The 26656-nt window shown below is 68.5% G+C and overlaps 3 protein-coding genes across 10 annotated transcripts in view; 2 read left to right on the top strand and 1 right to left on the bottom strand.

Moving 5' to 3' along the window:
* Positions 1 to 1388: 1388 nt before the first annotated feature.
* On the top strand, positions 1389 to 11185 carry DOLPP1 (dolichyldiphosphatase 1). 4 transcript variants are annotated; one of them, XM_051838535.2, is made up of 8 exons: positions 1389 to 1529; positions 5541 to 5641; positions 5828 to 5912; positions 5991 to 6090; positions 6225 to 6323; positions 6705 to 6833; positions 7200 to 7289; positions 8394 to 11185. In XM_051838535.2, exons 1-8 carry the CDS (start codon positions 1454 to 1456, stop codon positions 8428 to 8430), a joined length of 717 nt encoding a protein of 238 aa, XP_051694495.1. In that variant the 5' UTR covers positions 1389 to 1453; the 3' UTR covers positions 8431 to 11185. The 4 variants fall into 4 exon arrangements, with proteins under 4 accessions (XP_051694495.1, XP_051694497.1, XP_051694496.1 ...); XM_051838534.2 differs by lacking the exon at positions 1389 to 1529 and adding an exon at positions 1784 to 3332; XM_051838537.2 differs by lacking the exon at positions 6705 to 6833.
* On the bottom strand, positions 10830 to 21750 carry CRAT (carnitine O-acetyltransferase). Of its 4 annotated transcripts, none has more exons than XM_070057860.1 (15): positions 21466 to 21750; positions 20365 to 20495; positions 19213 to 19476; positions 16829 to 16947; positions 15968 to 16021; positions 15510 to 15675; positions 15105 to 15279; positions 14474 to 14652; positions 13858 to 13958; positions 13366 to 13485; positions 13079 to 13201; positions 12849 to 12984; positions 12606 to 12668; positions 11996 to 12133; positions 10830 to 11552 (listed from the first exon to the last, which is right to left on the bottom strand). In XM_070057860.1, the coding sequence occupies exons 3-15, from the start codon at positions 19438 to 19440 to the stop codon at positions 11337 to 11339; spliced, it is 1818 nt and encodes a 605-aa protein (XP_069913961.1). In that variant the 5' UTR covers positions 19441 to 19476; positions 20365 to 20495; positions 21466 to 21750; the 3' UTR covers positions 10830 to 11336. The 4 variants fall into 4 exon arrangements, with proteins under 4 accessions (XP_069913961.1, XP_051694473.1, XP_051694474.1 ...); XM_051838513.2 differs by having other exon boundaries at positions 20431 to 20498; positions 21466 to 21604; XM_051838514.2 differs by having other exon boundaries at positions 20431 to 20531; positions 21466 to 21604.
* A 141-nt stretch (positions 21751 to 21891) lies between these two features.
* The window catches only part of PTPA (protein phosphatase 2 phosphatase activator), a 29110-nt gene continuing 24345 nt past the window's right edge, over positions 21892 to 26656 (top strand). The window contains exons 1-2 of one of the 2 annotated variants that reach the window (XM_070071405.1): positions 21892 to 22028; positions 22495 to 22646. In XM_070071405.1, coding sequence (XP_069927506.1) covers positions 22616 to 22646 — 31 coding nt within the window. In that variant the 5' untranslated portion in view covers positions 21892 to 22028; positions 22495 to 22615. 2 annotated transcript variants of the gene reach the window in all.

Below are 26656 nucleotides of genomic sequence, written 5' to 3' on the forward strand. Positions count from 1 at the left end.
AGCGCTGGGGAGTGACAGCAGGAGGGCGCCCACTGGTCTCACCGTCAGCCGCAGGGCCGGCCAGGGCTCAGGGGCACGTGTCCATCGGTCCACCCGACCGTGCACACAGCAGCCCCCGCGCCTGCAGCCATGGAGCGGGACGTACCCAGACCCCAGCGGGTGGTGGGAGAGGTTACCGGGGTGGGGGGCTGTCCAGGGGGCTTCTCCCCGGGCTCTTGGTCTGGGGGCTACAAGAGCGGTTGGTGAAACTTCAAGCGCCTCACATTCCATTTCTGGAACCTTCTATCTGAGCGCCGTCCCAGAGGCGCAGGACCCGGGCAGGCCTTTCCAGCCGCCCGGCACTTGGACAGCCGCCTCCTCGCGGACCTATTCTGGGAAGCTGCCGGCCTGCTCGCACCTCCTGCTTCTCCCCCGCTAACAGTGGCAGTGCCTGGGGCGGCTGAGGGCAGGTGGCAGGGCGGGGAGGCCAGCTGACCCGGCCATTGCGGAGTTCGGAGGCCCCCGGGGCAGCCCACGGACCCAGGCCCGCCCCCCGGCAGGCCGCACTGCTCAGAGGGACCCCCTTCATCTCAGGGGCGTGCCAGGCCCGCGTCCATCATGTCGCCTGGGGCCTCTCCAGGCGAGGCTGCAGCCACCCCACCCCCGGCCCATCCGGGCTCCAAGCCAGGAGTACCGGGTCCGCGGGCCCCAGGGATCGGTTTTTCTGTAGGCGGAATCCAGCAAGAAGCCCCCCCCCCCCCCCCGCCCCATCCCCTCCCCAGACGCCGCCTGGAGCAGCACAAACGCGACAGGATCACTACGCCCTCGCGAAGCGAGTGCAAGCAGCCAGGCGCCCCGAGCCTCAGCCACGCCTCCGCCCCGCGGGAGAGCCCCCCACGCCGCAGTCCGCTTCGAGTCTCCGTGGGAGCCCCCCCGTGGGTCTCCGGACTCGGATCGGCTCAGCAGCCACGGGGCCGGCGCCGCCTCTCCTCTCTGAGCACGCGCTCCAGCCGGCGCGCAGGTCTCGCCGGCCAGCGGCGGGCTCCGGGCACCCGAAGAGCCGTCACCCCCGGGCGCAGGTCTCCGCCGAACCAAAGCTCCCACCAAAACGCAACACGCCCCCCGAGCTAGTGCCTGATTGGCCCGCCCTGCCCACACTGTGAGCCAGCCTCACCTTCTGATTGGCTGTTCTGCTGTCTGCTCTGGACTAGAACCCGCCCCTCTCCTGATTGGCCAGGCGCCTACCTGCGCTTGCTCCGGATTGGGCCTCGGCTGGGCCGGCTCGCTGGCTCCTAGGGGCTCTGCTCTCTGATTGGCCGCTCGGCCCAGCCCATGGCCTGCACGCTGAATGGCTGCGCCACTACCTGTATCGACCTCCGATTGGCTGCGCGGCGCCTCCCCGGCGTGATAGGTCGGGACCACCGCCCCCCTGGCTCCCCATTGGTTGCTCGGCGAAACCCGGTCTCCGGGTAAGATGGCAGCGGACGGACAGTGCTCGCTCCCCGCTTCATGGCGGCCAGTGACCCTCACCCACGTCGAATATCCTGCAGGTAAAAGGCGGCCCCGGCCCCGAGGACGCCTTCCCGGGGCCGGACCCTCGGCCGCGGGCGCTCCGGCCCGCGCGAGCCCGCGCAGGGGGCGCCGGGGGGACCGGGGTGGGAACTGTCAAATAGTGAGCCATGGAGGGGCTCGGCCGGCGCGCGCGCCGCGCAGGCGCAGTGGGGCGGCGATGAGCTGGGCGAAATTGCGAGCGGCCCGCGGGCGCCCAGTGCGGCTGCGCGGCCGGGGCGCTCCCCCGGGTCGCGGGGCGGGGGGCGCGCGTGAGGCTGTGAGGGGTCCGCGGCCGGGGCCTCGGCGCGCCCTCCCCGGGGTGCCTGGGGGGGTGCCTGTTTCGCGCTGCCTCGCCTGCCCGAGAGGGAGCTCGGGGTTGCGGGGAGTGGGCGCGCCGAGGCCGGGCTCGCGGGTCCTCGTGCGTCCACGCCCCGGGCAGGGCAGGGCAGGGCGCTGCAGCGGGGGCCCCAGGGGAGCGGGCCGGCGGGCGGCCTCAGGGCTCTCGGCCGCCGGAATGAGCCCCCCGGGGCAGACACAGCTCCCGGAGCGCCCCACCCCACCCCCGGGCCCGGTCCAGCGGGCGACGTCGTGCAGGGTCGCAGGGCCCGGGCCTTCGGCGTGGACGTGTGCAGGATCCATTATGCGCGGGCCCTCAGGCGGGGCCGAGTGGCGCAGGCAGGGCCGCCTTCCGGGGATGGTGCGGGAACCTGCACGCAGCTCAGCCGCCCCCGCCCTCCCGGGACCCTGCCCTGCAGGACGAGGCCGGGGGACCCCACGGAGGAGGGCCTGCCTGCCCACGCGCCTGTCGGGGCCCCAGGGCTGCGCGCCAGCGCACTTTGACCCCGGGCGCTCTGGGTGACACCCGCCCGCCCGCCCGCCACCATGCACTCATTCATTCGTCCCATCAGGGAGCCGTTGTCCGCAGGCCCCGTCTGGACGCTGGGCCCTGGGCTGGCGCTGGGTTCAGGCCTGCCCTGGACGAGGGCAGGGGCTTGGCCTCAGCATCTGCAGGGCCTCCCCTGTGCGGCCTTCCGGTAGCTCCTGGGAGCACGCAGGGCCCCCTGAGGGAGACGGGGGTGGCTGAGCCTGCGGACCTGTGCCGCGCAGGTGGGCACCCCTCACGGCCCGGCCGCTTGCGCCCGTCATCCGTTCGTCCCAGGCAGTGGCTGAGCCGGGCTCTGGGAGAGAGCCCCGTCCTGCTCCCACGGAGCCCGCGGTGTCCAGGGAGAGGCGGTCCCTGGCCTGACCCCGTCGCAGACCCCCGTCAGACTGGGCTCAGCGATGCTGGGGTCGCGCCCGGCTGCGCTGGGCACTCCATTTCCGTTTGCTGAGTTAACCTGCACAGCATCCCAGGTGTCTGGCACCCCAGAAGTGGGGCAGAGCGCCGTGCGTTCGGGGAACCAGAGTTTGGTCCTTGGAATTAGAACAAGGTGGGGGTGGTGGGGGGTGGGGGCGCAAAGGGACCTGGGACCGGTACCGGGCAGGGCCTGATGAGCTAGGCTGGGCGGGACCATCCGGGAGCGGTGGGAGCCACGGAGGGACTTGGACTGGAAAGTGCCAGGCCAGGTCAGATCCACGGCGGCAGGGTGGCCCCAAGGTGGTGCCGGCCCTCCCCCGCGTGGAATAGACGATGGAGCGGCCGCACCAGCCACTCCCTGTCCTCGGAGCCTGGTGCTGTGGCGTCAGAGAGCCAGGATCCCAGGGCTGGCGGGGCTGGCTGGGAACAGCTACACCAGGTGCTGCCCGCTCCCTCGGGCCAGCGCCAAACCAGCCCCACCCTGAGGAGGAGAGGAGAAGGCCAGGTGTGTGTCCACCCTTCTGGCCCTCGTGGGCACCTTCCCTGCTGCCCGGGGGTGCTGCACTGCTGGGGGGGCTCATTTCCCACCCTGGGTTCCTCCAACCTGGGTGAGCTCTGACGTGGCTGTGTCCCGGGTTCCAGGGACAGACCTGGATGTCTTGCAGGGTCGGGGCATGGGCTGTACACGGCTGCAGGGGGTTGGCGCCCATGACCCTGTGCACGAGGGAGAGCGCTGAGACTCGGAAGGCAAAGTCCCTGCCCAGGTCCCTGCGGGCAGCGCAGGCTGGCACGGGAGCTGCCCATGCTCGCCGCCTCCACGTCTCCCTGGGAGTGGCCTTTGGACTCGGCCTGAGCCCTGCCCTCAGCCTCGGCACCCCCATGCCAGAGGGGGCTGGCGGTGCTCACGCTGCCGCCATCCCCGGCCGCCACTCTGGAAAGCTGGGGGCAGGAGGTGGCCGGTGGTTTGCCCATGGAGAAGCAGCGAGAGGCTGCTGTCACAGCTGGCCGCCACCTGGGGCCGGGCCCGCCTGTGGGGAGCCCTGAGCGTGGCATGCTCACCAGAGGCCTGGGCTTGGCTGGCAGCCCCAGCACGTGCCCCCTGGCGCGGGGCCCTGCCTGCAGACAGCCGGCGTCACCGCTGCTTTGGCCAGCGACGGGCACAGGCCAGATGCCGCCTCAGCGTGGCCGTGTGAGTTTGCAGGAGTCACGCAACCCCTGCCTGCCTTGGCCTCTTCCTCCCGGAGTGGGGGCAGTACGGGCGCGTGCTCTGAGCGCATGGTGAGTGTGAGCGCTTGCGCTCGGGCATGACACGGCTGGGACCCGCTTTCTGGCTCCACCCCTGCTTGGCAGGGGCAAGAGTGGATACACTCTTAAAGATTTGTATTATTTATTTGGAAGGCAGAGTGACAGGGACAGACAGACAAAGAGATCTTCTATCCTCCTGCTCATGCCCCAGACGGCCGCAGCGGCCAGGCAGAAGCCAGGAGCTGGGACTCCATGTAGGTCTCCCGCACGGGTGGCAGGGACCCAGGTACTTGGGTCCCGCTGCTTCCCCAGGCCCATCAGCAGGGAGCTGGACTGGAAACAGCAGCCAGGACTGGACCCAGTGCCCGCTCGGGGGTGCCGGCGCTACGGGAGGCGGCTGCCCCCGCCTCTGCTGACGCCCGTGCTCTGTCCACGCCTCGGTCTTCTCTCTCTGCCTGCGCCTCGGTCCTCTCTCTCTGCCCACACCTCGGTCCTCTCTCTCTGTCCACGCCTCGGTCCTCTCTCTCTGCCCGCGCCTCGGTCCTCTCTCTCTGTCCACGCCTCGGTCCTCTCTCTCTGCCCGCGCCTCGGTCCTCTCTCTCTGTCCACGCCTCGGTCCTCTCTCTCTGCCCGCGCCTCGGTCCTCTCTCTCTGTCCCCGCGCCTCGGTCCTCTCTCTCTGTCCCCGCCTCGGTCCTCTCTCTCTGCCCGCGCCTCGGTCCTCTCTCTCTGTCCCCGCCTCGGTCCTCTCTCTCTGCCCGCGCCTCGGTCCTCTCTCTCTGCCCGCGCCTCGGTCCTCTCTCTCTGCCCGCGCCTCGGTCCTCTCTCTCTGTCCCCGCCTCGGTCCTCTCTCTCTGTCCCCGCCTCGGTCCTCTCTCTCTGCCCGCGCCTCGGTCCTCTCTCTCTGCCCGCGCCTCGGTCCTCTCTCTCTGTCCCCGCCTCGATCCTCTCTCTCTGTCCCCACCTCGGTCCTCTCTCTCTGCCCACGCCTCGGTCCTCTCTCTCTGTCCCCGCCTCGGTCCTCTCTCTCTGTCCGCGCCTCAGTCCTCTCTCTGTCCCCACCTCGGTCCTCTCTCTCTGTCCCCGCCTCGGTCCTCTCTCTGTCCGTGCCTCCATCCTCTCTCTCTGCCCGCCCCTCGGTCCTCTCTCTCTGTCCCCACCTCGGTCCTCTCTCTCTGCCTGCGCCTCGGTCCTCTCTCTCTGCCCGCGCCTCGGTCCTCTCTCTCTGCCCGCGCCTCGGTCCTCTCTCTCTGTCCACGCCTCTGTCCTCTCTCTCTGTCCCCGCCTCGGTCCTCTCTCTCTGCCCGCGCCTCCATCCTCTCTCTCTGCCCGCGCCTCGGTCCTCTCTCTCTGTCCCCACCTCGGTCCTCTCTCTCTGCCCGCGCCTCCATCCTCTCTCTCTGCCCGCGCCTCGGTCCTCTCTCTCTGTCCGCGCCTCAGTCCTCGCCTCGGTCCTCTCTCCCCCTCAGGTGATCTCTCTGGACACCTCCTCGCCTACCTGAGCCTCAGCCCCATCTTTGTCATCATTGGCTTCGTGACGCTCATCATTTTCAAGCGGGAGTTACACACCGTGAGTCTGTGCCCGCCCGCCCCGTCCGCTGGGCGGCCCCTTGGTCCTCGTGCCCCGGCTCTCTCTCCCCCTGTCTTCAGGTGTGTGAGCCTCCTGGCCCCTTCACCAGTCAGCCTGGGGGGTCCACTCGGAGGCCGCGGCCCCCAGGCCTGGGCGGCCCAGCTGAGCGCCCGTCTTCCCCCGCAGATCTCGTTCCTTGGGGGCCTGGCGCTGAACGAGGGGGTCAACTGGCTGATCAAACACGTCATCCAGGAGCCCCGGCCCTGTGGAGGTAGGGCCAGGCCGGGGGCCCAGCGGGCCAGGCCGGGGGTCCGCCTCCTCCCGTGATGCCCTGCTCTCTCTCCCCCAGGCCCCCACGCAGCAGTGGGCACCAAGTACGGGATGCCGTCCAGCCATTCCCAGTTCATGTGGTTCTTCTCCGTCTATTCCTTCCTCTTCCTGTATCTGAGGTGAGTCTGCCCAGCCAGGGCTGCCAGGAACTCCCTGCCTGCCCTCCCGGTGCCCCCGGGGGCGGGGAGCCGTGGCAGAGGTGCCTGGGCTGCAGGCTGTGGGCTGAGGCCGTCGGCTGGGCCTGTCTTCCCAGGATGCACCAAACAAACAACGCCAGGTTCCTGGACCTGCTGTGGAGGCACCTGCTGTCGCTAGGGCTCCTCACCGCAGCCTTCCTCGTCTCCTACAGCAGGTACGGGGGGGGGGGGGGGGCTTCCCTGCAGCCTCGTGGGCCCTGGTGGACCCACTGCGGACCTGAGTCCCAGGCCTCTGGTTTGGAAAGGGGCAGGACCCCGGAGTCCAGGGAGGGCTGCCTCGCCGCGTCAGCTGCCCTTCCGGCCCCCTGCAGGCAAGGCAGATCCCAGAGCCTGGGGCAGATCCCAGCCGAGTGCTTCCTTCACTCCTGGAGCCGAGGGGGCAGCTGGGGGGTGCCTGCCCTCCACACGCAGTCAGGCCGCGTCCCGGGAGTCTGTACCGTTCATGGCTCTCTACCGGGCGTGTGCAGGGCCCTGGGCAGCGGGCGCTTGGCGCTGCGATTGTGCGAGCGCAAGTTTCTCTGTTGGCCTTGGCCCAGGGTCTACCTGCTGTACCACACCTGGAGCCAGGTGCTGTACGGGGGCGTCGCCGGAAGCCTCATGGCCGTCGCCTGGTTCGTCTTTACCCAGGAGGTCCTCACCCCGTTGTTCCCCAGGATAGCAGCCTGGTAACTGCCTCCCGCCCCTTCCACCTTCCTGGGCACATGGCTCCTGCCGCTCGTGCGGGTGGGACGTTGATGGGAGGACCCAGGCCTCCTGACCCGGCCCAGACTCACGGGGAGGGCCCAGTGCCCGGGAATAGGGCCTGGGGCTGCCAGACCTCCTTGTCCCCCAGGGCTTACTGTGTGGGCAAAGGGGTCCCCTCAGTCCTGGCCTCGGCGCTCAGGGTCCCAGCGCGCAGCCCGTGTGTGCACTGACACCGCTGGGCGCCTCCAATGCTCTGGGGGTTTGGGTCAGGCAAACACCCTTAGGTGAGGGGAGGGGCGGGCCGGTGCCCTGACCGGCCCTGGCTGGCTGCGTGTCTGTCTCTCCAGGCCCATCTCCGAGTTCTTCCTCATCCGGGACACGAGCCTCATTCCCAACGTGCTCTGGTTTGAGTACACAGTGACGCGGGCAGAAGCGAGGTGAGTTCCGGGGCACGGCTGTCTCCAGCCCCTGGCTCGGCAGGCACGGCCTCCTGGCACTCCTGGGGCCCCACTGCACAGAGGAGACCACTGAGGCCCAGGGACAAGGGGCGTCACTCGCCCGACGTCTGTAGGAGGTGGGTGGGGGTGGGACCTTCAGCCTCCACCTCTGCCCGGCACCCGGGCACCGTGGGGTGGTGTGGTTTAGGTGCATTCTTCCGTCTGGGCGCACCGAGGCGCACCGGGAGCTGCCCCCGGCCCACTGCACCGCGCTGCCTCGGCGCCTCCTGCTCACTCACCCCAGATCCTGGGTGGGGGCTGCAGAGTGGCGCAGACTCTCTCTGGGGTCCTGGGGAGCCAAGGACAGGGCAGGTTCCAGAGGCAGCCTGGGAAATTTGCTGAGGGATGGTGGGAGGAACCCCGGGCCGGGCGTCCCAGCTGCCAGAAGTGTGTTCAGTGCATCGAGCTTCGGGGCGCGGCCTGAGACCACGGGGGCGGAGGATCCGTGGGTCTGGGCAGGGCAGCCCCAGCAGTGGCAGGAGCGCTCTCCACCGCGCGGAGTGGCCGGTCCTGCCCGGCCTGAGACCTGCTTTTGTTTACCGGAATCTCTGCACACGGCCGCTTTGTGCCAGGCTGTGGGCCTGGGGTGAGGCAGCCGCGGCCCCCACCCAGCAGCACGGGCACAGAACAACTGCCCACCCCGAGACCGCGTGGGGGAGGGCAGTCAGGCAGGCCGGAGCTGGGGCTGGATCGCACGGGGCCTGCACCCCACTGTTAGGTTTGTGGATTTTAACAGGGACCCTAGACAAGCCCCAGTCAGCCCCTCGAGGACAGGGGAGAGTGTTCCTGCTCCCTCGGGTTCCTGGGCCCGCCGTGGGTGTGTGCGATCCTGTGCTGCCGTGTCCTGGCCCCCACCCCCACCCAGCCCCCTGGAGCCACACGCTGGGCTGGGGGGCCTGCTGACCCTCCCCGGGCCCTGGCCCCCTTGGGCCGATGACCGCGACTACTGGGGTGGACATTTGCCCGCTTCCTTGCAGCCGTGAGTGGGGAGGGGAGCCCCGAACTCCCGGCAGCGCCCCACCTGAGCCCCACTTCATTCCGCAGGAACAGACAGCGCAAGCTGGGGACGAAACTGCAGTGAGCAGGGGGCGTGGCTGGGCCCAGCTCCAGATCTGGCCTGCACCACGCCTCGCAGGACGGACGAGATGACGGACAGCAGGAGGACGGACAGAGGGACGAAGCTGAGACCTCTACAGACCCCAGTCACCAAGTGGAGCCTTTTTTTTTCTTATTTTAATTTTGATGAACAAGGTGGACCAAAGGGCTGAGCCGGCCCCTCTGCCAGGACCCTGGAGGACCTGCTGCTTGGGGACCACATGGCCGGAGACCCTCCCTGCACTGCTGCTGGCCCCCGGCCAGGCGGAACGTGCCCTCGGCGTGGGCACCAGGGCGCCGGGGAGAGGACGAGGGCTTGCGCCTCCGGTCTCGGGCAGGGTTCCGGGGGCGTGACGAGTACCTACTATTTATTTTTTGGTTTTCTCCAAGGCGGATGGGATTTCAGAGGTGGGGCCTGAAGGGCCCGCTCTGGGTACGGTGGGGCCCGGGGTGCAGCCCACCTTGTCCTGGACCAGAGGGTGGCCCACAGGGGTGGGGGGCCAGGAGTGGAGCCCCTGAGCCCCCGCCTCCCCGCCACTGTGCCATTCCAGTGTTTCCCTGTCTGGGGGCGGCTGCGATAGGGGTGGACCCGGCGTGGACCCTGCATCACAAGGGCTTTCTCTGGTCCCGTGCCCATGACGACAACCCCTCTCTCTGACAAGCGCCCGCGCCGGCAGGCGGGCACGCCTCAGCCGTTCCCAGCTCGCTGTCCTGCCGCCCGGTGGTGGGCCCTCCTCCCCACGCGGACAGAAGGCCGCGGGAGCCGGGTGAGGGGAGCCAGGCAGTGGGCGCCCGCCGGGCTGTCCTGCTCGCCCCTCCCCCACGGCCCGGGGCAGGGCGCGGCTCCCGCTGCGGGACAGGGTGCCCCGTGTCCCCCCGCCGCGTCGAGGGCCCCGTCTGCTGATGAAGCACAACGTTCCGGTGCTTTCTTCCCTCTTTGTTGGAGACAGTGTCCAAAAGCCATTCCGGACGCCAGGGCCAGGGGCTCCCGGAGGCAGGTCGGGCCCCCCCCCCCTTCTTGTTTTTATTTTGTACTTTTTGCCTGAGACAAGCCAAGTGTGAGGTGGTTTGACTTCAGAAAAATCAATGAAATTGTTTACTATCATTTTAAAATAAAATCTGAAACTCGGGTGGCCTGAGCCCACGTCCACGGAGCTCCTGGGACGAGGCCGGAGGCGGCCATGGGGACGCGTGGCCTTTAGGGGCAAAGACACGGTCAAGGCCATAAACCCAGAAGTGGCTCCCAGATGCCTGGTCCCCTGCGGCCATGTTGGGGGGCTTACAGAGGCTCTGCGCCGCCTCTGCCCTCACGGCGTGTTGGGGACTCCGCCGCGCGGAGCTGCGTGGCAGGGGCTGGCTCCGGCCCCGCCAGGCTCCCCAAGGGCCCAGCCTGGACTGCGGACAGCTGGGTCGCTCTCGTCCGCTTTCTCACCCGGCGCTTCTGGAGCGAGTGGGCGAGCGAGTGGCTCACTCCGGCGGCCATCATTGCAAGCTGTAGGGGGGAGACGCAGTCCCCCGCGAGGGCTGGCCGGCTCACCTCCTAGATCCGGCAAGCAGAGGGGCCCGGGGTGACACAGTCAGGGGCCCTGGCCGGCTCCCCTGGGGCTGGGGTCACGTGACGTCATGGAAGGCGACCAGAGGTAGTGGTCCCAGGTGCGCTACGGGAACTTGCCCAGCTGGTCACGGGGCCCCATGGCCCGACTCCACCTGTTCCTGGGGCCTCGTGCCCTGGCAGGCCCTCTGGGGACCGCTGGGTCCCGCCTACATGGCTGAGGGGCTGTTGGGTGGTCAGGCCTGTGGGGCCCCAGTTCCTTCAACACCTCTGAAGCCATGGCCCAGCCCTCCCTCCCTCCGCACGCCTGAGCGTGGAGCGCTTTCTGTCCACGCCCCCTCTGCACCCCTGGCCTGGTGGGGACAGGCGTGGTGTCTGGGAGTCCCTGCCCTGGAATCAGTGTCTTCTCGGGGCCCCTCCCTCACCTGCAAAGTGGAGCCAGTCACAAGCCCCGGCCCCAGGCTCGGGTGTCTGCCCGGCAGGTTCTCTGAGGGCAGAGTGCCCGCTTCTCCCCGGGGCTGCCTTGGCCCGCCCTGGCAGCCATTTGCCTAGGCAGTGGCTGGGGGTGTGTGTGGGTGAGCGTGTCCCCTTGGCCCCCACTCATGCTGGGCTCGGGGCCACATTACCCAGCCCCCCGTCCTGGGCCTGCTGGGCCCCTCGGCCCACGGGTCTTGGGAAGGCTCCAGCCAGGGGCAGGCAGGAAATGGCTGGTGAAGGGAGCCTGGGGCCTGGCGCCCTGGGGGCGGAGCTGACCGCTCTTACCCCAGCCTGAGGACCCCTTGGGGCCCCTCTGGGAGCGCCGGGGCGAGGCGCTGGGCCCTCGCGGACACACGTTCCCAGCACACCTTCCTTTATTCATCACCTCGCAGGTCCACGTGGCACACGTGGTTCACGTGACCCCCTGAACGTGGGTCGGGGCCCCGCGGAGTGGCAGCAAGCGTGCTGGGGCTCTGAGCCCCGGTACCCACGGGAGCGGGCAGCGCCTCGGTTCCCCGGCACCGGGAAACCTCTCCCGACCCGACAGCCCCGACTCAGGTCCCTGGGAGCCGCGTCAGGCCACAGGCTGCGGCCTGGCTGTGGAGGTGGCCGGGGCTCCGCCAGGCCGGTTCGGGTCCCAGAGCAGGCCCAGGTGCATGGGCCGCTGGGGGGCGGGGCCTCAGGTCCTGCTCAGCGTCTGAACTCGGCCCCCGGAGTCAGGCCACGGCCGCTCCTGGGCTGTCCTGCGCAAGGCACTTGGCTGGGCCTGCAGACCCCATGAGTGTCCGGAGTTTGTCCCTGGCTCACCCAGAGCTGGGGGCCGGGGGTCAGGCACGGAGGGGCGGTGCCCCGGTGGGCGTGGCTCAGAGCTTGGCACGCGGGTGGTGCTGCAGCAGCGTGCGCATGTCCAGGAGAGCCCTCTCCAGGTAGTGCGCCATGCGGGCCGCGTTCGTCTCCGCACAGCTGTTGTAGGCTGACACGGAGAAGTTGATGTGGGCCTCCATGGGGTTGTAGCACACGCCGTAGCCGTCCGGGACCACGGGCCCGAAGAACATGACGCAGTCTGTCTTGGCGGGCACCTGAGGAGGGCGGGACGGAAGCTCACGCCCCGGCCCCGGCCCCGGCCCCCCTCCCGCTGGCCATGGCACCACCCTCCCAGCCGGCTCTGCCCAGCGCCCTCTCCCACACCCCCAGGTCACCTCCCCAGGGCCATCACTGCCTTGCTGCCTGTGTCTCTCCCGTGAGCCCTGGAGGGGCAGGGACCGTGGCCTGTCCTTGCTGTGCCTGGCCAGCACCTGGCACAGCTTGGCACAGATCAGGCATTTGCTGGTTTTCTACCGGGCCAGTGAGGAACAAAGGTGATTCTCCCGGGGCGGGGTGCGGCCCGGCGGGGGAGGGTGTAGGAAGGGGGAGGGGTGATGCTCCCCAGCCTGCCTGGGCCGTCGCTGCCCCCAGCTCCTCCCAGGGAGCTGAGCCGCTGGGGCAGGGGCCCCTCCCCCCGGTGTCTTGGCGCAGTGCCCACCTGGCTGGTGGAGAGGTTGAAGTGCATGGCGATGGCGTAGGAGGTGTCCATGAAGATGTCAGGCATGCTCACCAGGTCCTCGATGGCCTGCAGCTTCAGGCCCAGCAGGTGCCGGTCGAAGGCCTCCCCTCGGATGGCCTGGGGGGAGGGGACGCATCACAGCAGGGGCTGTGCCGCCTCGGATCCCTGGGGACCCTGAGCCCCACTCCCCACCCCCTACCCTGTGCAGGCAGGAGGGACTGGCCTCCCAGGGGACAGTGCAGCGGCGGCTCAGCCCCTGGCCGGCGGTGGGCTCAGGCTTGGGGCTGCAGTGTCTGAGTGTTGGGGGCGGCCACTGAGTTTCGTGCTTGGCAGCAGGGAGCTGCAAATGGACGCGGCCTGCACGTGACGTGCACAGAGCCTGGCGCAGATGGGCACCGAGAGATGGCTGGCGGGGAGGGGTCCCCCGAGGGCCCGGCTGTCCCCCAGCTGGTGCAGACCCTCAGCATCCGTGACGGGGCAGGGGGCCCAGGCTACCCCGGGACCCAGGACCAGGGCAGGCGACGGGCCCGGCCTTGGTTTCTCCAACTTTAAAATGGGTAAAAACAGAAACTTCAGTGGGGCCACTCACGCGGTCAGTGTAGGCTCGGTGCGCCTGCACGGCCTTTCGCAGCAGCTCCACCTTCTGGTGCTCCTGGGGACGGGAGGGGGACGGGAGGGGGACGGGGAGCTGGCGCTGGCCCCGCGGTCGCTCCCCTGCCGGCACCTCACTGCACTGCAAGCTCCCCCAGGAGATGCCTTTTCTCTGTGGCTGAAAGGAAGCCCCCCCTCCTGCTGGGCCCCCCCAGGGCCCACCCTTGTCCCGGCCTCTCACCGTCACGCTGGAGTCGTCCATGGCCTTGACGAAGGCCAGCGAGTCCACGGAGGCCGAGCGGATGGTGTCCGTGCGGCCCAGGTGGAACATGCGCAGGGAGGCACTCTCGTAGGTGGCGCACGCCTGCCCGTACATCCTGGGTCGGGAAGACGCGGCTGAGCACAGCCCTGCCGGTGGCTGGCCCCGCCCCAGGCCTCATCCTCTGGCACGGGGGCTGGGGGGGGGGTCACCTGTAGTAGGCCAGCTGCAGGGCCATCTGGACGAAGGCGTCGGGGCTCAGCTTCTGCGACTTGGGGAAGTCCTTCCCGAAGTGGTGGAACACCATGACGGTGATGTCCAGGTCCTGGATCATGCTGGGGGGGCGGGGGCGGGGAGTGGGCGAGGAGCAGGCACGGGGCAGCCCCCGCCAGCCCGAGGAAGGTCAGAGCCAGCTCCAAGGACAGGGCCGAGCACGGGCCTCCAGGCTCAGGGGCTGCCCCCGGGGGTGGGCACAGGGCCGGGCGGGGGGCGCTCTTACATGCCGAGGTTCTGCTTGGCCTTCTCGATGTCACTCTTGACCTCGGGGGTAATGTTGAACCGCAGCTTCTTGGGCATGGGCAGGGGCACCATGGGCGAGCGCACGAGCTCGGGTTTCTTCCTGCGGGGGACATGGCAGCCCTGGGCTCACGCGGTGCCATGGGCTGGATCCATCCCGGGAGGGTGGCTCCCTGACGGCTGTGGGGGGCACCCAGGGAGACCCACGGTTTCGTTCTGGACGCAGCCTTCACTCCTGCGCTCAGGTGCCCAAACAGAGGGCGGGGGGCTCGTCTGGGACACACAGCCCGACGGGGCTGGTCTGGAATTCAAACCCGGGTCTGATGGACACCAGGACCCTCGCCTGCGGCCGGCTTCCTCAGAACAGAGATCCCCAGGCCCAAAGACAGCGACACGGCCGCGTGAACCGGGCCTGTGGCCTGCGTGCCGCCTGTCCCAGGAGCGAGGCGCGGGGAGGGGGAGCAGCCCTACTCACGTGAACTCGATGACGTAGTCCACCAGGGTGACGATGGGGGGCCCCTCCGCGGCCGCGTGCTCGTACACCAGCCCACAGGAGCCATCCTCTGCTACAATGAACTGCAGCGGGGCGGGGACCCCGTCAGCCCAGCCCCCCACCCAGCCACTCCCTGGCCCCATGGGAAGGGTCTCCCCGAGGTCATCTCAAGGGGTTTGCTAGTTCTGGCTGTGGTTAATAGTGCCGACAGCCCCCACCCCCGCCCCAGGCTGTTCTGAGCACGCACCCCCTCAGCAGACCCCACTGGGCCCTCAAAGCCCTGGAGCAGGGGGAGCCACCCCCGCCCTCACAGGCACACTGCACCGCGCTCCTGGCCTCAGCTCCCAGGTGGTCTCTGACAGGCAGAAGGGGTGTGCTGGGGGTGCCGGCGGCTCCCGGGCCAGGGGGCAGGCCCGGTAATGATGGGCTGGCTGCCCGGTGATTACGGCCGCGTCCAGCCTGTTGGCTGCCCGCCTGCTTTACAAGCTGGGAGGCCGGGGACGCCGGGCGCAGGGGAGGGGCAGGAAGTCGGGGTGGCGGCGGGGGTGGGGTGGGGATGGGGGGATGTTGTGCCGGGGGGGGGGGGGGGGGGGCTCACCTGCAGCGTCTTGTCGAACCACCGGTTGCCGCTGTTGAGCTTGCTCCCGCCCCCGTGCAGCATCTGGCCGGCCACATGGTTGCGGTACACGTCCTCCGAGACCCTGGGCACGGCGGCGTCCAGGCACACGGTGAAGATGCTCTTCTGGATGGAGCGCACCGACTCCCGGTTCACCTTGTCTGCAAGGCGGCGCGGGGTGGGGCGGAGACAGGGCTGAGCCTGGGGGCTGGGGGAGCGGGGCCCTGCCCGGGGCTGCTCTGGGCTGCGTGCGCCCCTCCGGACCTGGGGAGCACCCTGCCTGGGGGCATCCGACGGCTGGGCTGGGAAGGGGAAGCCCAGGGTCGCACAGGGAGCCAGGGTGCCTCAGGGACCTGACACAGGTGCTCGGACTGGGGGCCATGCCCCTGATCAGCAGAGACTCGGCAGTCTGGGGGTGCCGGGGGCGGAGGGTGCGTGCAGGCTCCTAAGACAGAGGACTTGGCTCCAGCCTCCAAGTTGCTGCTCAGACAGAAGCCACCCCCACCGGACCAGACTGAGCCTCACGTATAAAGGGGGCGGAGGACCCCGTGGGAGCCGGTGCGGCCCGGCCGCGGGCGGGGCGAGGCGGCTCCTCCCTGCGCATGCGCGGCACCTTTGATGAGGGTGCTGTACGCCTGGGCCCAGGAGTTGCGGTGGTTGGAGGTGAGGATGCCCACGGGCTCCTTGTTGGTTTGCAGGGACGAGTTCCAGATCTTCTCCAGCTGCGTGAAGATCTGATCCGAGGTGAGGGGCGTCCCGTCGCTGTGGTACACGTCCAACTCAAAAAACTGTCAGGCCACGGAGGGAGAGGGGGGCTGGGCGCGGACGTCCGGCCTGGAGCAGCCCCGCCCCGCCCCTCCCGGCCTCCTCCAGGCCTCCGGGGGTCACAGCGGCCTGGCGGGTGGAGTGCGCAGGGGCTCCCCCTGACCTCCCAGCTGTGCGCAGCGGAGAGGAGGGCCCACAGCCGGCCCCGCCTACCCCCACCCCCCCACCCCCCGCCACAGACTAGGGCCCCCACCTGGTAGTTGTGCACCACAGTGATGTGCATGGGCGGCTTTTTGGTCTTTAGGAAGTTGACGACCGTGTCCTGCTTGGGGCCCGGCACGCGGCAGGAGGACAGGATCTGGTAGTACTGGTTCATGCACAGTGGCTTGCCTCCGAGGTACTCCACGGGCAGGGTCTCGCTACGGCGCACAGGGACGGGCTGAGGGCGGCCCCCAGTGGCCCCGCACCCTCTCCACCTGAGCACTGCTGGGCTGGACTCAGAGAGTCACCCGCAAACTCCCTCCCTGCCCCGCGCAGGGCTCCAGGTCGCCCCTGCAACCCCTGGGAGTCCTGAGCTTGGACAGGGACAGTGTCACCAGGAGGAGGTCAGAGGCCAAAGCCTGGGGGCTGACAGGAAGTGAAAGTGACCGTGACCGAGTATGGCCCGGGGCTGGGTCAGCAGAAGGTGTGGGAGGAGGCAGGGCTGCTCACTTGTCAATCATGGTCTTGAAGTCCAGCACGCCTTCGATGAGCTTGGCAGCGAACCTGGAGAGACAGATTAGGGGTTAGAGACTGTGGGGAGGCCCAAGGGCCAGGGGCACCTGCTGGGCAGGGCAGGGCTAGGGAGAGGCCAGTGGCCAAGGGAGGGCCTGGCAGTGCTCAGGTTGGTGCTGGCTGCTCCCAGCTGCCGAATACCAAGGTCCCGAACCCCAGCCTGGAGTCCGGAGCGGGTGCCACTCTGCACCGTCCGTTGTGCGAGGGCCCAGGACCGTGGGCAGTGGCTCCAGGAGTCTGCTCCACGAGGTCCCTTCCCTTACCGGGCCTCTGCGTCCCCAGCCTGGCCTTCCTCTCTGGGCTGCTCGGGCTGACCACACCAACCACCCCGATACCGGGGTTGCCTCTGTCCCCAGCGTGGGGGCCACCGGCTGGAGCCCTGGCCCTCCCCAGGGGCCCTTGGCCCCTTTAAGACGAGCCGGTGCCAGCCGTGAGTGGCTGGTCCTTCGGCCAGAGGTCCCTACCGCTGGTATTTTTATCTCCGCTAGGACTGGAACAGGAGCCAGGGCAGGTGACACTGCCGAATGTGGAAAAGGGGACTGTGTATAAAGGTCACCCTTACGGGCAGCTGAGAGAGCAGAAAGGAAGGAGGAAGTGTCCCCTTCCGGGGGCCAGGAAGGCGGGGGTCTGCGGAAAGGAGGGGCCTCCGGGCCAGCTTCGGGGGTGGACAGCGGCGTGGCCCCAGGGTCCCAGCCTTTCCCATGTCTCATCCTCATGTCGGGGGGGGGGGTGGTGAGACACGAATAGGGCTGGGTCCCTCCAGTCCCCCGGGTAGGACCCCCGGCCTCAGCCGCTCACCGGAGCTGGCCCTGCAGATCCACAAAGTCCTGCTTCGGCAGCATGACGCCCGGGCTGGAGTAGACCACCACGGGCTGGCGGTACTGGAGGTAGGCGGTCTTGAGCCACCACTCGGACAGCTGCGGGAGGACCAGGGCCCGTCACAGGGCTGGGCACGGCCCGGGGCCTCTTCCTCCCCCCCCGGGCTGCCCCGGCCCCCGCCCCTCAGCTCACCACGGCCTTCCCACCCTCCTCCCCAGGGCTCCGGCGATCAGAACACACCGCCAAGATGAAGATTCCAGAAAAAAAGCTGGGCAGGAACCATGGGGCCGGGGGAAGGGCAGAAAGGTGCCCCTTTCCTTATCCAAGGGTTCTGCGACGTTTTATCAGTTAAAGGCAGAGGAACCAGGGAAGAGAGCCGCAAAGGAAGTCCAGCGAGCGTGTGCTTGGCCGCCCCCAGCAAGAGGCAGAGGGCGGCTGGCGTCAGAGCAGGCCGGCGAACACTCTGAGCAACCCGGCGAACACTCTGAGCAACCCAAGGCTGGCCATCCGGAGAGCGGGCCCCCCGCGAGGACCACTCATGGCGCTGTGGCCAGGTGTGCACGGACACCTCGTCTCCCCTTGCCCTTTGGGGGCCAGCCATGGACTTGGTGTTCACAAGCCCCCACCTGGGGCAGTGCGCGCTCCCAGGAGACCGTGACCCCGGGCCCTGTGCTGGCCCCCTCCCTGGTGCACGAGCCCTGCTTGGAGTCCCCGCCGTGCTCCCTCACCCAAGGCAAACGGCAGCAAGATGTACCTCCTCACTAGGCGACAGGCTCCCCGTGAGGCGCCGCTGGCTGGTGGCACCAGGCCACTAGCCCTGGGCCCTTGGCAAGGGGTAAGAGGGAGGCAACCTGTGCCAGGTTGCACGGCAGGTGACTTCTGTGTGCTGACTCATGGCCTGGGCACTGGACCCCTGGGCCAGGGCCTCCTGCAGAGCTGCTGTGGGGTGCTGAGCTTCCGGCCTACCTCTCAGGGGCTCAGTGTCCCCATCGGGATGTCGGGGGGAGCAGACAGGTGCTCCCTCCCCTTAGGCACATAGCCAGGGGCCTGCGCTCCACCAGCGGATCTCAGAGGGTCCAGCTGGAGCTCGGGAGACAGGCAGGTGCGGGCAGGCCCCCGGTGAGCTGCTTGGAGCCCTGTGTGAGTAGGGGGGGGCGTCCTCACTCCTTCAGCCAGAAGCCCCTGTGGGAAGGAGTCCCACACTAAACAGAGATGGCAAACCCCCGCCCTCGGGCTGCGGGGGCCTCTCGGGGCTGGCTGGCCTCCTGTTTCTGGAGTGTCTGGCCCTGACCTGCTGAACCTCAGTAAATGCCAGCACCTCCCATGTCCCACGGCAGCCCCCGCAGTCCTGAGCCCTGGGGTCAGAGCTGCACCTGCGCACCCCGTGGCACCTCCCAACCTCACAGCTCTTCCGAGAGCCACAGCCCAGCTCTGTGTCTCTCCTGCAAGCTAGCTCCTCCCTCCCAGCCCCCCTGGGCCCCCTCCCACCGCTGCTGCTGATACTGCCCCCAGAACAGTCCTAGACCTAGCACCAGCCCTGCTTCCTGCCCGGCCTGCCCACCGCCTCTGGCTCCCCCAGCAGCCGAGGCCGCTGTCTCATCTTGGTGTCAGGTGCACGGGGTGCCGCAGCGGAGGGGGTGTCACCGGGTCTGGCCCTGCCAAGGCAACCGCAGGTGAGACTCAAAGAAAGTCAGTGACTTTGTAGCAGGCTCATTTTTAAGTTGATACTCTTGCACCGTGCCAGTGAATGATGCTATAAATACTCAAATGGCCCTTGGCAAAAGAAAGGTTCCCACCCCCGGCCTACAGAAAAGCTCACCGGGCCTCGGGGTGGGCACGTTTTGCAAAGTGAACGGGTCAGCCAGCAGCAGGGCACCCAGGCCCTGACACCTCGCCCCCACCCCCCAGCCGTCCCGCCAGCTCAACGCATGATCTATCACTCGGCCGTTCCGGCACTGGCCTGCCACTCCAGCCTCTGTCCCACAGCAGGCCAGGCCACTGCCACCGCTGCCCTTGGGTCTCAGGGCCAGCACCCCCCCGTCGCCGGCCTCCTGCACACGCGACGTCAACTTTCTGCCTCTTTCCCCATCCGCCCTTCGAACTCCACTGCCCAACGTGATCTCTCCCCACCGCCTTCTGTCCTGTTTGTCACCCTTCTCTCCCCTTCCTGGACGCCCGCGCCGAGGGGCCAGCAGCTCCGCGTCCTTCCTGCCTGCCCCGCACACTGCTGTCTGCCAGGGAGGCTAAGTGCTTACGAAACTGGAGCAGCAAGTGGGAGAGCGTGCCAGGGCAGCTCGTACGGGAGAGCGCCGGCGACAGCCCGTCCCAGCCACCTGCGCCCCCCCCCCCGCCCCCTCACTCACCCAGTTCTCCGTCTTCCTGGCCCTGCGCTCCAGCCCCTTCTGCAGGCGCTCGCCAACGCCCCCGGAGGTCTGGAACTCCTCTACCAGCTGCTTGGTGTGCGCCCACTCCTCCTCGCTCACGATGGGCTGCAGCGCCTGGAGGTAGTGGCCCAGGGACTGCTGCAGTGGGGGCACGGGCAGCCGCGGCAGCGCATCCTGGTGCGCCTTGAAGCGCCCCGACACCTTCATCAGGGACGAGGGCTTGAGGAGGCCCAGGGGCTTCACCTGCAAGCAACACAACACCTTGCTCATTCTCCCAGCAGCCCCGGAGCCGCGGTTGGGGCGCTTATGTACCCATCCCAGGGCGGGGAGTGGGGGTGTAGAGACAGCCTCTTGGGTGGTGCCCACCCTGGAGCTATAGGTGGCCCCGCCCTTCAGGGGCCTGGAGATGCAGGTAGGATGGGGTGGGGCCATCGATCTGGGCAGGGCTCAGGGGAGCCACGTCAGGCTGAGTGCACCTGCCGGCGTGGCTGAGGTGAGGGCCCTCCCACCTGTCTGGGTGCCCGGCCCCACCTTTCACCCTGGGAAGATGAGCCAGCCAGTAGAGAGGTGATTGCTCTCACCTCCTTCGCTCCTAACCTTTCCAGGTTGAGAAATAGAGGGAAGAGAAAATCAGAGAGCCAGTGACCACACCTCTGGGTGAGGTCAAGGCCTTGGGCTTTCTCCTTGGCCGTGGGTGGGGGACGGTGGAGGCGGCTGCAGCAGGAGAGCTGAGTGGCCTGGCATGGAGGGTGAGGGGGACAGAGGCAGAAAGTGGGAGACTGGAGGTAGAGTTCTGGGCTGCCGGCGCGGCGGGCAGGCAGGCGGCAGAAGCTCCGTCCCGCACCTCCTCTCTCTGGGCCCTGCCTGCCTGCCTCGGCCGCGTCTCTAAGTCTAACTGTGCTACTGAGCAGGTGAGCTTCTAGAACCTAGGCCACCTGCCCCCGCTGGAAACAGAAGACATGAGCCAAGATGCAGGGGGCAGGCAGGTGGCAGCGGCTGTGCCAGCATCGGGCGGTTGGGAGTGGCAGGGGGGCTTCCCCGCCGTAAAGGCCCTCCACCCTCCCCAGCTCCCAGGAGTGGAGGAATGGGGCTGGGGAGGGGCCAGCGGCGGGCCCCGGAGTAGGAGGAAACCTGGTAAAACGCCTCTGGGTGGGCTCAGCGCCAGGGAGGCAGGCCAAGAGGTATTAACAAATCCACCTGTCCAAATCTGCGAAGATCTGTTTGATGTGGGAACACTTGGCTGGAAGGCAGACAGTGCCTGGCTGCTGAAATTATAAACGGTAACCCTGGAATCGGGGCTGGTGCGAGGGAGCAGACACCAGGGAAAGGCCGTTAGTGGACAGCGGCCACCAGAGCCCTGCCCGCCTCCCCACCGCCAATGCTTCCCTGCAGGATGCGCAGGGGCCCTTGTGGGCCACCCCCTACCAAAGCCGGGAGCCACACGTGGAGGACTTCTGGTTTGAACAAGAAACCAGGGTGCGGAGCCTGGGGGCCTGGGCTACGTTTGAATGAGCAGACCCAGGGGGCTCTGGCCGGCTCTCTCCGTGCCTCAGTTTCCCCAGTAGCAAAGGGAGGACCTGGAAGCTGTCTGTGGGGGTGGGACACAGCTTCGCCAGCAGTGGCAAAGGTGCCAGGACCCCCCGTGAGCTGGGGGTGCCCCTGCAGCTCTCTGGCTGGGTCTGAGACAGTGGGGTACCTGCAGAGCTGTGCCTGCATCAGAGAGAGGAAAGGAACCCCAACAGGGCAGCCGCCCGGGGCAGGGGGACTGCCACCTGCTGCCTCCTGCGCTCCCGCCGACTTTCTGAGCTGCCCAGTTGGCTGCCTCCACGCGAGCTGCCCTGGCAGCCCCGGTGGCCGTCTGGTAAACCCGAGGAGAGCGTTTAAGTGTCGGCCACCACGGGCATGGGACTCAGAAAAACAGGGAGAGGCAGTGCCGGTTCAAGCCGCGCGTCTCCACCTCCCGCTCGGTCTAGGGGTGCGTGCGGAGGCCCGCGTCCTCGCTGTCTTTTCCGGGTCGCTGGAACTGCGCGCCGCGGGACGCGAGTTCGATCCGGCCCTGACCTTGCGCCTCCACCCCCTCCTCTGCCACACCGGGGTTGGGGGGGATCCCCCTGCAGGCCCCGCCCCAGCCAGAGCCCCCGGCCGCGCCGCTCCCAGGCCCGCGCCCCGACCGGCGCAGTGGCGCAGCCGGCCCGGCCGGGGCCCTCCCGCCCGGACTCCGTCCGCACTCACCATGGTCCTGGCGGCAAAGGCTAACATCTTTGCTGTCTGCCCGCGGACGCGCAGGCCGCTCCGCCCACCAAACCGGGCAAAGTCCGCTTGGCTGCTGCGGCCGGTGGGTCCCCGCTAGAGCTTCAGGGCCAAGGTCGCCGAGTCACCGCCACCAGCCGGTAGAGGCGGCCCCGCGCCCACCCACCGGGCCGGTCGGGCGGCGGGCGGACGGCCCGGGGAGGACACCGGGGCGGGGCCTTGGTCACGGAGCCCCGGGCGGCTAGCCGCGAGCCCGGGGCGGGGCCACGGCAGGCGGGGGCGGGGCCAACAGCGGGCCCGGGGCGGGGCCACCTTGGGGAGGGGCCAATAGCGAGCCCAGGGCGGGGCCAACAGCGGGCTCGGGGCAGGGCCACTGCGGGGAGGGGCCAATAGCGAGCCCGGGGCGGGGCCACGGCAGGAGGGGCGGGGCCAACAGCGGGCTAGGGTGGGGCCACTGCGGGGCGGGGCCACGGCGGGCGGGGAGGCGAGCGGCGCGCAGCTAGCGGTTGTGCGACACCGTGGAGCGCTGGGGCTGAGGCAGAGGGGTAAGGCGAGGTCAGGGTTCAGCTCTTCCCCCCGCCTCCAAATGCCATTGAAGCTGTGCGCCCTCATAGGCGGCAGGAAGACACAGGGTGACGGGAATGTCCTCTGACATTCTTTAGATTAAGATGACAGCCGGGACCGGCTCCCAGAAACATGGCTGCTGCACCCCCCTTAACCCCTCCACAAAAACTTGACACCCGCGAAAGTACGGCTGCCGGGCGGGCCATTAGCGGTCGAGCAGCGGCCCGGCAGTTGGGGCGCAGTGCGCATGCTCCCGGGCGCCCCGCACTGACATGGCGGCCCCTCAGTGCGCATGCTCCGCAGGCGCCCCGCACTGACATGGCGGCCGCCCGTCGTCGCCGCGGCCGTCGCGAGCCGGCCGTTGCTGGGCATGCTCGCTGAGCGCCCGGCACCAGCATGGCGGTCGTCTCGGCGGGGGTGACTTTAATTCTCGGTTTTCGGTGATAGCAGACCGGCGCTCGTTGCTCTCCGGAAAACTCGGAGCCCGTGGCAGAGCCGGGGACCTGAAGAGCGGGTGCGGGGTGAACGCCGAGAGGGGACTGCGGGCGCCGCGCCGGCTCCGCGGAAGATGGCTGAGGGCGAGCGGCAGCCGCCGCCAGGTAGGGCCGTGGTGTGGGGCGCAGCCGGGAGGGGCTCGGGGGCGCGGGGCTCGGGGGCGCCGGCCGGGCGGCGGGGCTCGGGGGCGGCGGGTGCGGGGGCCTTCGGCGCGCCTGCCCCGGCGGAGGAGTTAGCCGGAGCCCGGCGGCTGCCCGGTTTATGAGCGCCGCTGGGGCCGGGGCCGGTCGCTGCCCTCCGCCCCCAGGCCCGGGGCCGGGCTCTGGGGTTTATGGAGAGAAACTGCCCCGGGTGTGCAAACCTCTCGTTTATAGGAAGGCGGGTTGAGCAAGACAGAGACTCGCCGCGGGCATCAGGGCCTCTGAGCTGTGTTTGCACTGGGGCCTCGGCCGGCGGGCTGGCCTTAGGGGACCCCGGCCTCGTGCGGGAGAGGGAGGTGGGCGGCCCGCGACCCCTGCCCGGCCTGGCATTCCCTGGGCGCTGCGAGAGGCCTCCGGAGGGCGAGGCGCCCCCCAGCTCCCCAGGAGGAGAGCGATAGACAGACCCGGGTCTGGGCTGTGCGGGCTCTGCAGGCTGGGGTCGCGGCTGCCTTGGGCCGAGCCCCCCGTGCAGGTGCAGCGCGGGCGGGAGGCCCCCAGGGCCCCGCACTGCCCGGAACGAGAGAGAACAGATTCTCCTGGACCCGGCTCTGCCGCGGTGGGGGCTCGGCGATGGGTCGCGGTCCGAGTCCCCGGGGGCTTGGGGAGCGTGTCTGCAGCTCGGGTCTCCGTCTGAGTGACTTCCAGGCCGTCCTGGAAGGACACAGGTTCCTGCCCCGGGAGTGTGCATTGAGGCATCTGAGGCGTTGGTCGGTGCAGGGCCTCCCGGAGGGCCTGGCCTGGACGTGTCCCCCCCGCCCCCCCACGCTGCTGGCCTTGCCCACAGGAGCCGTTCTCACGCCGGCCGAGACCGGAGGCCTCTGCCCCGCAGCGTTTGGAGCTGGGTGCGGGGGACGTGGAGCGCGTTTTCCCATAACAGCATCGTGCAGGTTACCGCCTGGCCTACAAAGCTTTTTATGTAGCATCCTGCCTGAAGTAGCAATTTACTAATAGTAGGGGCCTTAATTTGGGTTCTGGGAACAAGGTTTGCCGGCCAGGAGGCGGGGAGAGAGCTTCCGGTCCCTCTTGCTGGGGCCCTGGTGTGCCGGTGCCCTGCCCTTCTCCCACACGGGGTCCCCTCGGTCTCCCGGGTGTGCCTGTGCCCGGCCCTTCTCCCGCACGGGCCCCCTCTGTGTCCTGGGTGTGCCTGTGCCCGGCACTTCTCCCGCACGGGGTCCCCTCAGTGTCCCGGGTGTGCCTGTGCCCGGCCCTTCTCCCGCACGGGATCCCCTCGGTCTCCCGGGTGTGCCTGTGCCCTGCCCTTCTCCCGCACGGGGTCCCCTCGGTCTCCCGGGTGTGCCTGTGCCCTGCCCTTCTCCCGCACGGGGTCCCCTCGGTCTCCCGGGTGTGCCTGTGCCCTGCCCTTCTCCCGCACGGGGTCCCCTCGGTCTCCCGGGTGTGCCTGTGCCCTGCCCTTCTCCCGCACGGGGTCCCCTCGGTCTCCCGGGTGTGCCTGTGCCCTGCCCTTCTCCCGCACGGGGTCCCCTCGGTCTCCCGGGTGTGCCTGTGCCCTGCCCTTCTCCCGCACGGGGTCCCCTCGGTCTCCCGGGTGTGCCTGTGCCCGGCCCTTCTCCCGCACGGGGTCCCCTCGGTGTCCCGGGTGTGCCTGTGCCCGGCCCTTGTCCCGCACGGGGTCCCCTCTGTGTCCCGGGTGTGCCTGTGCCCGGCCCTTCTCCCGCATGGGGTCTGCTCTGTGTCCCGGGTGTGCCTGTGCCCGGCCCTTCTCCCGCACGGGGTCTCCTCTGTGTCCCGGGTGTGCCCGTGCCCGGCCCTTCTCCCGCACGGGGTCGCCATCGGTCTCCAGCGCGTCTAGTGTTTTTCCTTTCCTCATGGCCTCCCTGGAGCCCCAGGTGTCACATATTCCAGAACCTTCTTAGGTTGCTGTCTCTTTTTTCCGTGGTTGGTGTCATTTAGGTTTGAGGAGGAGGGTGGTGGAGCAGACTCCTGCACCTGTGTCTGGGGCCCTGTGCGCCCCTGCAGACGTGCGTCTTCGCAGGAAGTGCACTTCGCCAGCTGCAGACTCGGGCCACAGCTCCCTGTCCTCCCTGTGCAGAACCCGTGGGCCCAGCTGCACCCTGGGATTCGGCTTTTCCTGGTTCAGAAAGCAGCACCCCATCAGCACAGACGAGATTACCCGAGCCAGAGGTGCGCACATCTGCACAGTGAGGTGCCGGCGCTCCTCAGTGCTTCAGTCTCTGTGCCGAGTGAACGTGGGACAGACGCACTGAACACACTCTGTGCCGAGTGAACGTGGGACAGACGCACTGAACACACTCTGTGCCGAGTGAACGTGGGACAGACGCACTGAACACACTCTGTGCCGAGTGAACGTGGGACAGACGCACTGAACACACTCTGTGCCGAGTGAACGTGGGACAGACGCACTGAACACACTCTGTGCCGAGTGAACGTGGGACAGACGCGCTGAGCACACTCTGTGCCGAGTGAACGTGGGACAGACGCACTGAACACACTCTGTGCCGAGTGAACGTGGGACAGACGCGCTGAGCACACTCTGTGCCGAGTGAACGTGGGACAGACGCACTGAACACACTTTGGGCGTCAGAGCTTCTTGGACGTGGGGTTATGAATCAGGAGTTGAGGGCTTATACTTACCAGGGTCCTAAAATGAAGGGGGTCCTTCCAGTGTGTGTGTGAGACAGAGCGTGCGCGCACGCGAGAGATTGCTCCTCTACCCGCTGGTGCTCTCCTCACATGACCGCAGCGGCCAGGCCTGGACCAGGCCAGAGGCAGGAGCCGAGAGCTCCATGCTGGTTTCCCGCGTGGGCAGCAGCGCCCAAGGACGTCAGCCGTCATCTGCTGCCCCCGTGCGCTGAGCAGGAAGCTGGGTCAGAGCAGAGCGGGCACCCAGGCTGGAAGGGGTTTTTCTTCTCGCTTTGGAGTCACTCGGATTTCGGGAATCACCCCGCAGTCACCAGTGCGTCGGTCCCGAGTGCACTCACGAAGCAGCCGCCCGTTCAGGCTGCGGCCGGCCGGGGCCATGCGGCTCACAGTGAGAAAGGGGAGGTTTTGGGGGCTGGCGCTGTGGCGCAGTAGGTCAATCCTCCACCTACAGTGCCCGCATCCCATATGGGCGCCAGTTCTAGTCCTGGCTGCTCCTCTTCCAGTCCAGCTCTCTGCTGTGGCCTGGGAAAGCAGTAGAGGATGGCCCAAGTCTCTGGGCCCCTGCACCCATGTGGGAGACCCAGAAGAAGCTCCTGGCTCCTGACTTCGGATCGGCACAGCTCTGGCCGTTGCGGCCGTTTGGGGAGTGAACCAGCAGATGGAAGACCTCTCTCTCTCTCTCTCTTTGCCTCTTCTTCTCTCTCTGTGTAACTCTGACTTTCAAATAAATAAATAAAAAACTTTAAAAGGAAGGTGAGGTTTCGATGGAGAAAGTGCGGTGGCGCCTGTGCCCCCTGGAGGCCTCCCGTGAAGAGGGTGGGAATTCCAGTTCGTTAAGGAAGCGAAAGGATGAGAAGCAGAGCGGGAGGAGCAGGAGGAGGATTCAACAAGTGGCCATGCCGTGTCGGGGACGTGGGCGTGGGACGTGGGACGTGGGACAGGGGACAGCGGCGCACTCCGCTGTAGAAGGCGTGGCCTGTGGAGAGGAGACAGCAGCGAGGAAGAGGAGGGTGAGGTCGCCAGGGAGCCGGGAGAGGAAGGCGAAGGGCTGGCGGAGGAGGCCTCTGGGGGGATCGGGTCAGTGTCGGAGCAGCAGGCGCGATGGAGCCTCGCCGGAGCCAGCCCTCGTCCGCTGTAGAACGGGAGGCCGAGGCGCTGGAGCAGGAAGCAGGGCGCGTGGCGGGAGGCGCAGGTGCACACTCCGGTTGTAGAGGCGGGACCAGGAAGGAGCAGGGGTTGGGGGACACAGGGGGTCCCGGGCTGCCCTGAGCACTGGGGGACATGAGGCAGGG

Source organism: Oryctolagus cuniculus, chromosome 1, assembly GCF_964237555.1.
Source record: "Oryctolagus cuniculus chromosome 1, mOryCun1.1, whole genome shotgun sequence".
In the NCBI taxonomy this organism is placed as follows: domain Eukaryota; kingdom Metazoa; phylum Chordata; class Mammalia; order Lagomorpha; family Leporidae; genus Oryctolagus; species Oryctolagus cuniculus.

Bases quoted from the DNA above. Each gene is read 5' to 3' on its own strand.
- DOLPP1 (XM_051838534.2), top strand. From the start codon at position 3,161: ATGGAGCGGCCGCACCAGCCACTCCCTGTCCTCGGAGCCTGGTGCTGT. The intron at 5,642-5,827 runs GTGAGTCTGTGC...CTTCCCCCGCAG, and splicing joins TCAAGCGGGAGTTACACACC to ATCTCGTTCCTTGGGGGCCT. The intron at 6,834-7,199 runs GTAACTGCCTCC...CTGTCTCTCCAG, and splicing joins TTCCCCAGGATAGCAGCCTG to GCCCATCTCCGAGTTCTTCC.
- CRAT (XM_051838512.2), bottom strand. From the start codon at position 21,492: ATGTTAGCCTTTGCCGCCAGGACCATG. The intron at 16,022-16,828 runs GTGAGCGGCTGA...CTGTCTCTCCAG, and splicing joins GATCTGCAGGGCCAGCTCCG to GTTCGCTGCCAAGCTCATCG. The intron at 12,985-13,078 runs GTGACCCCCCCC...TTCCCGACCCAG, and splicing joins CTGCAGCTGGCCTACTACAG to GATGTACGGGCAGGCGTGCG.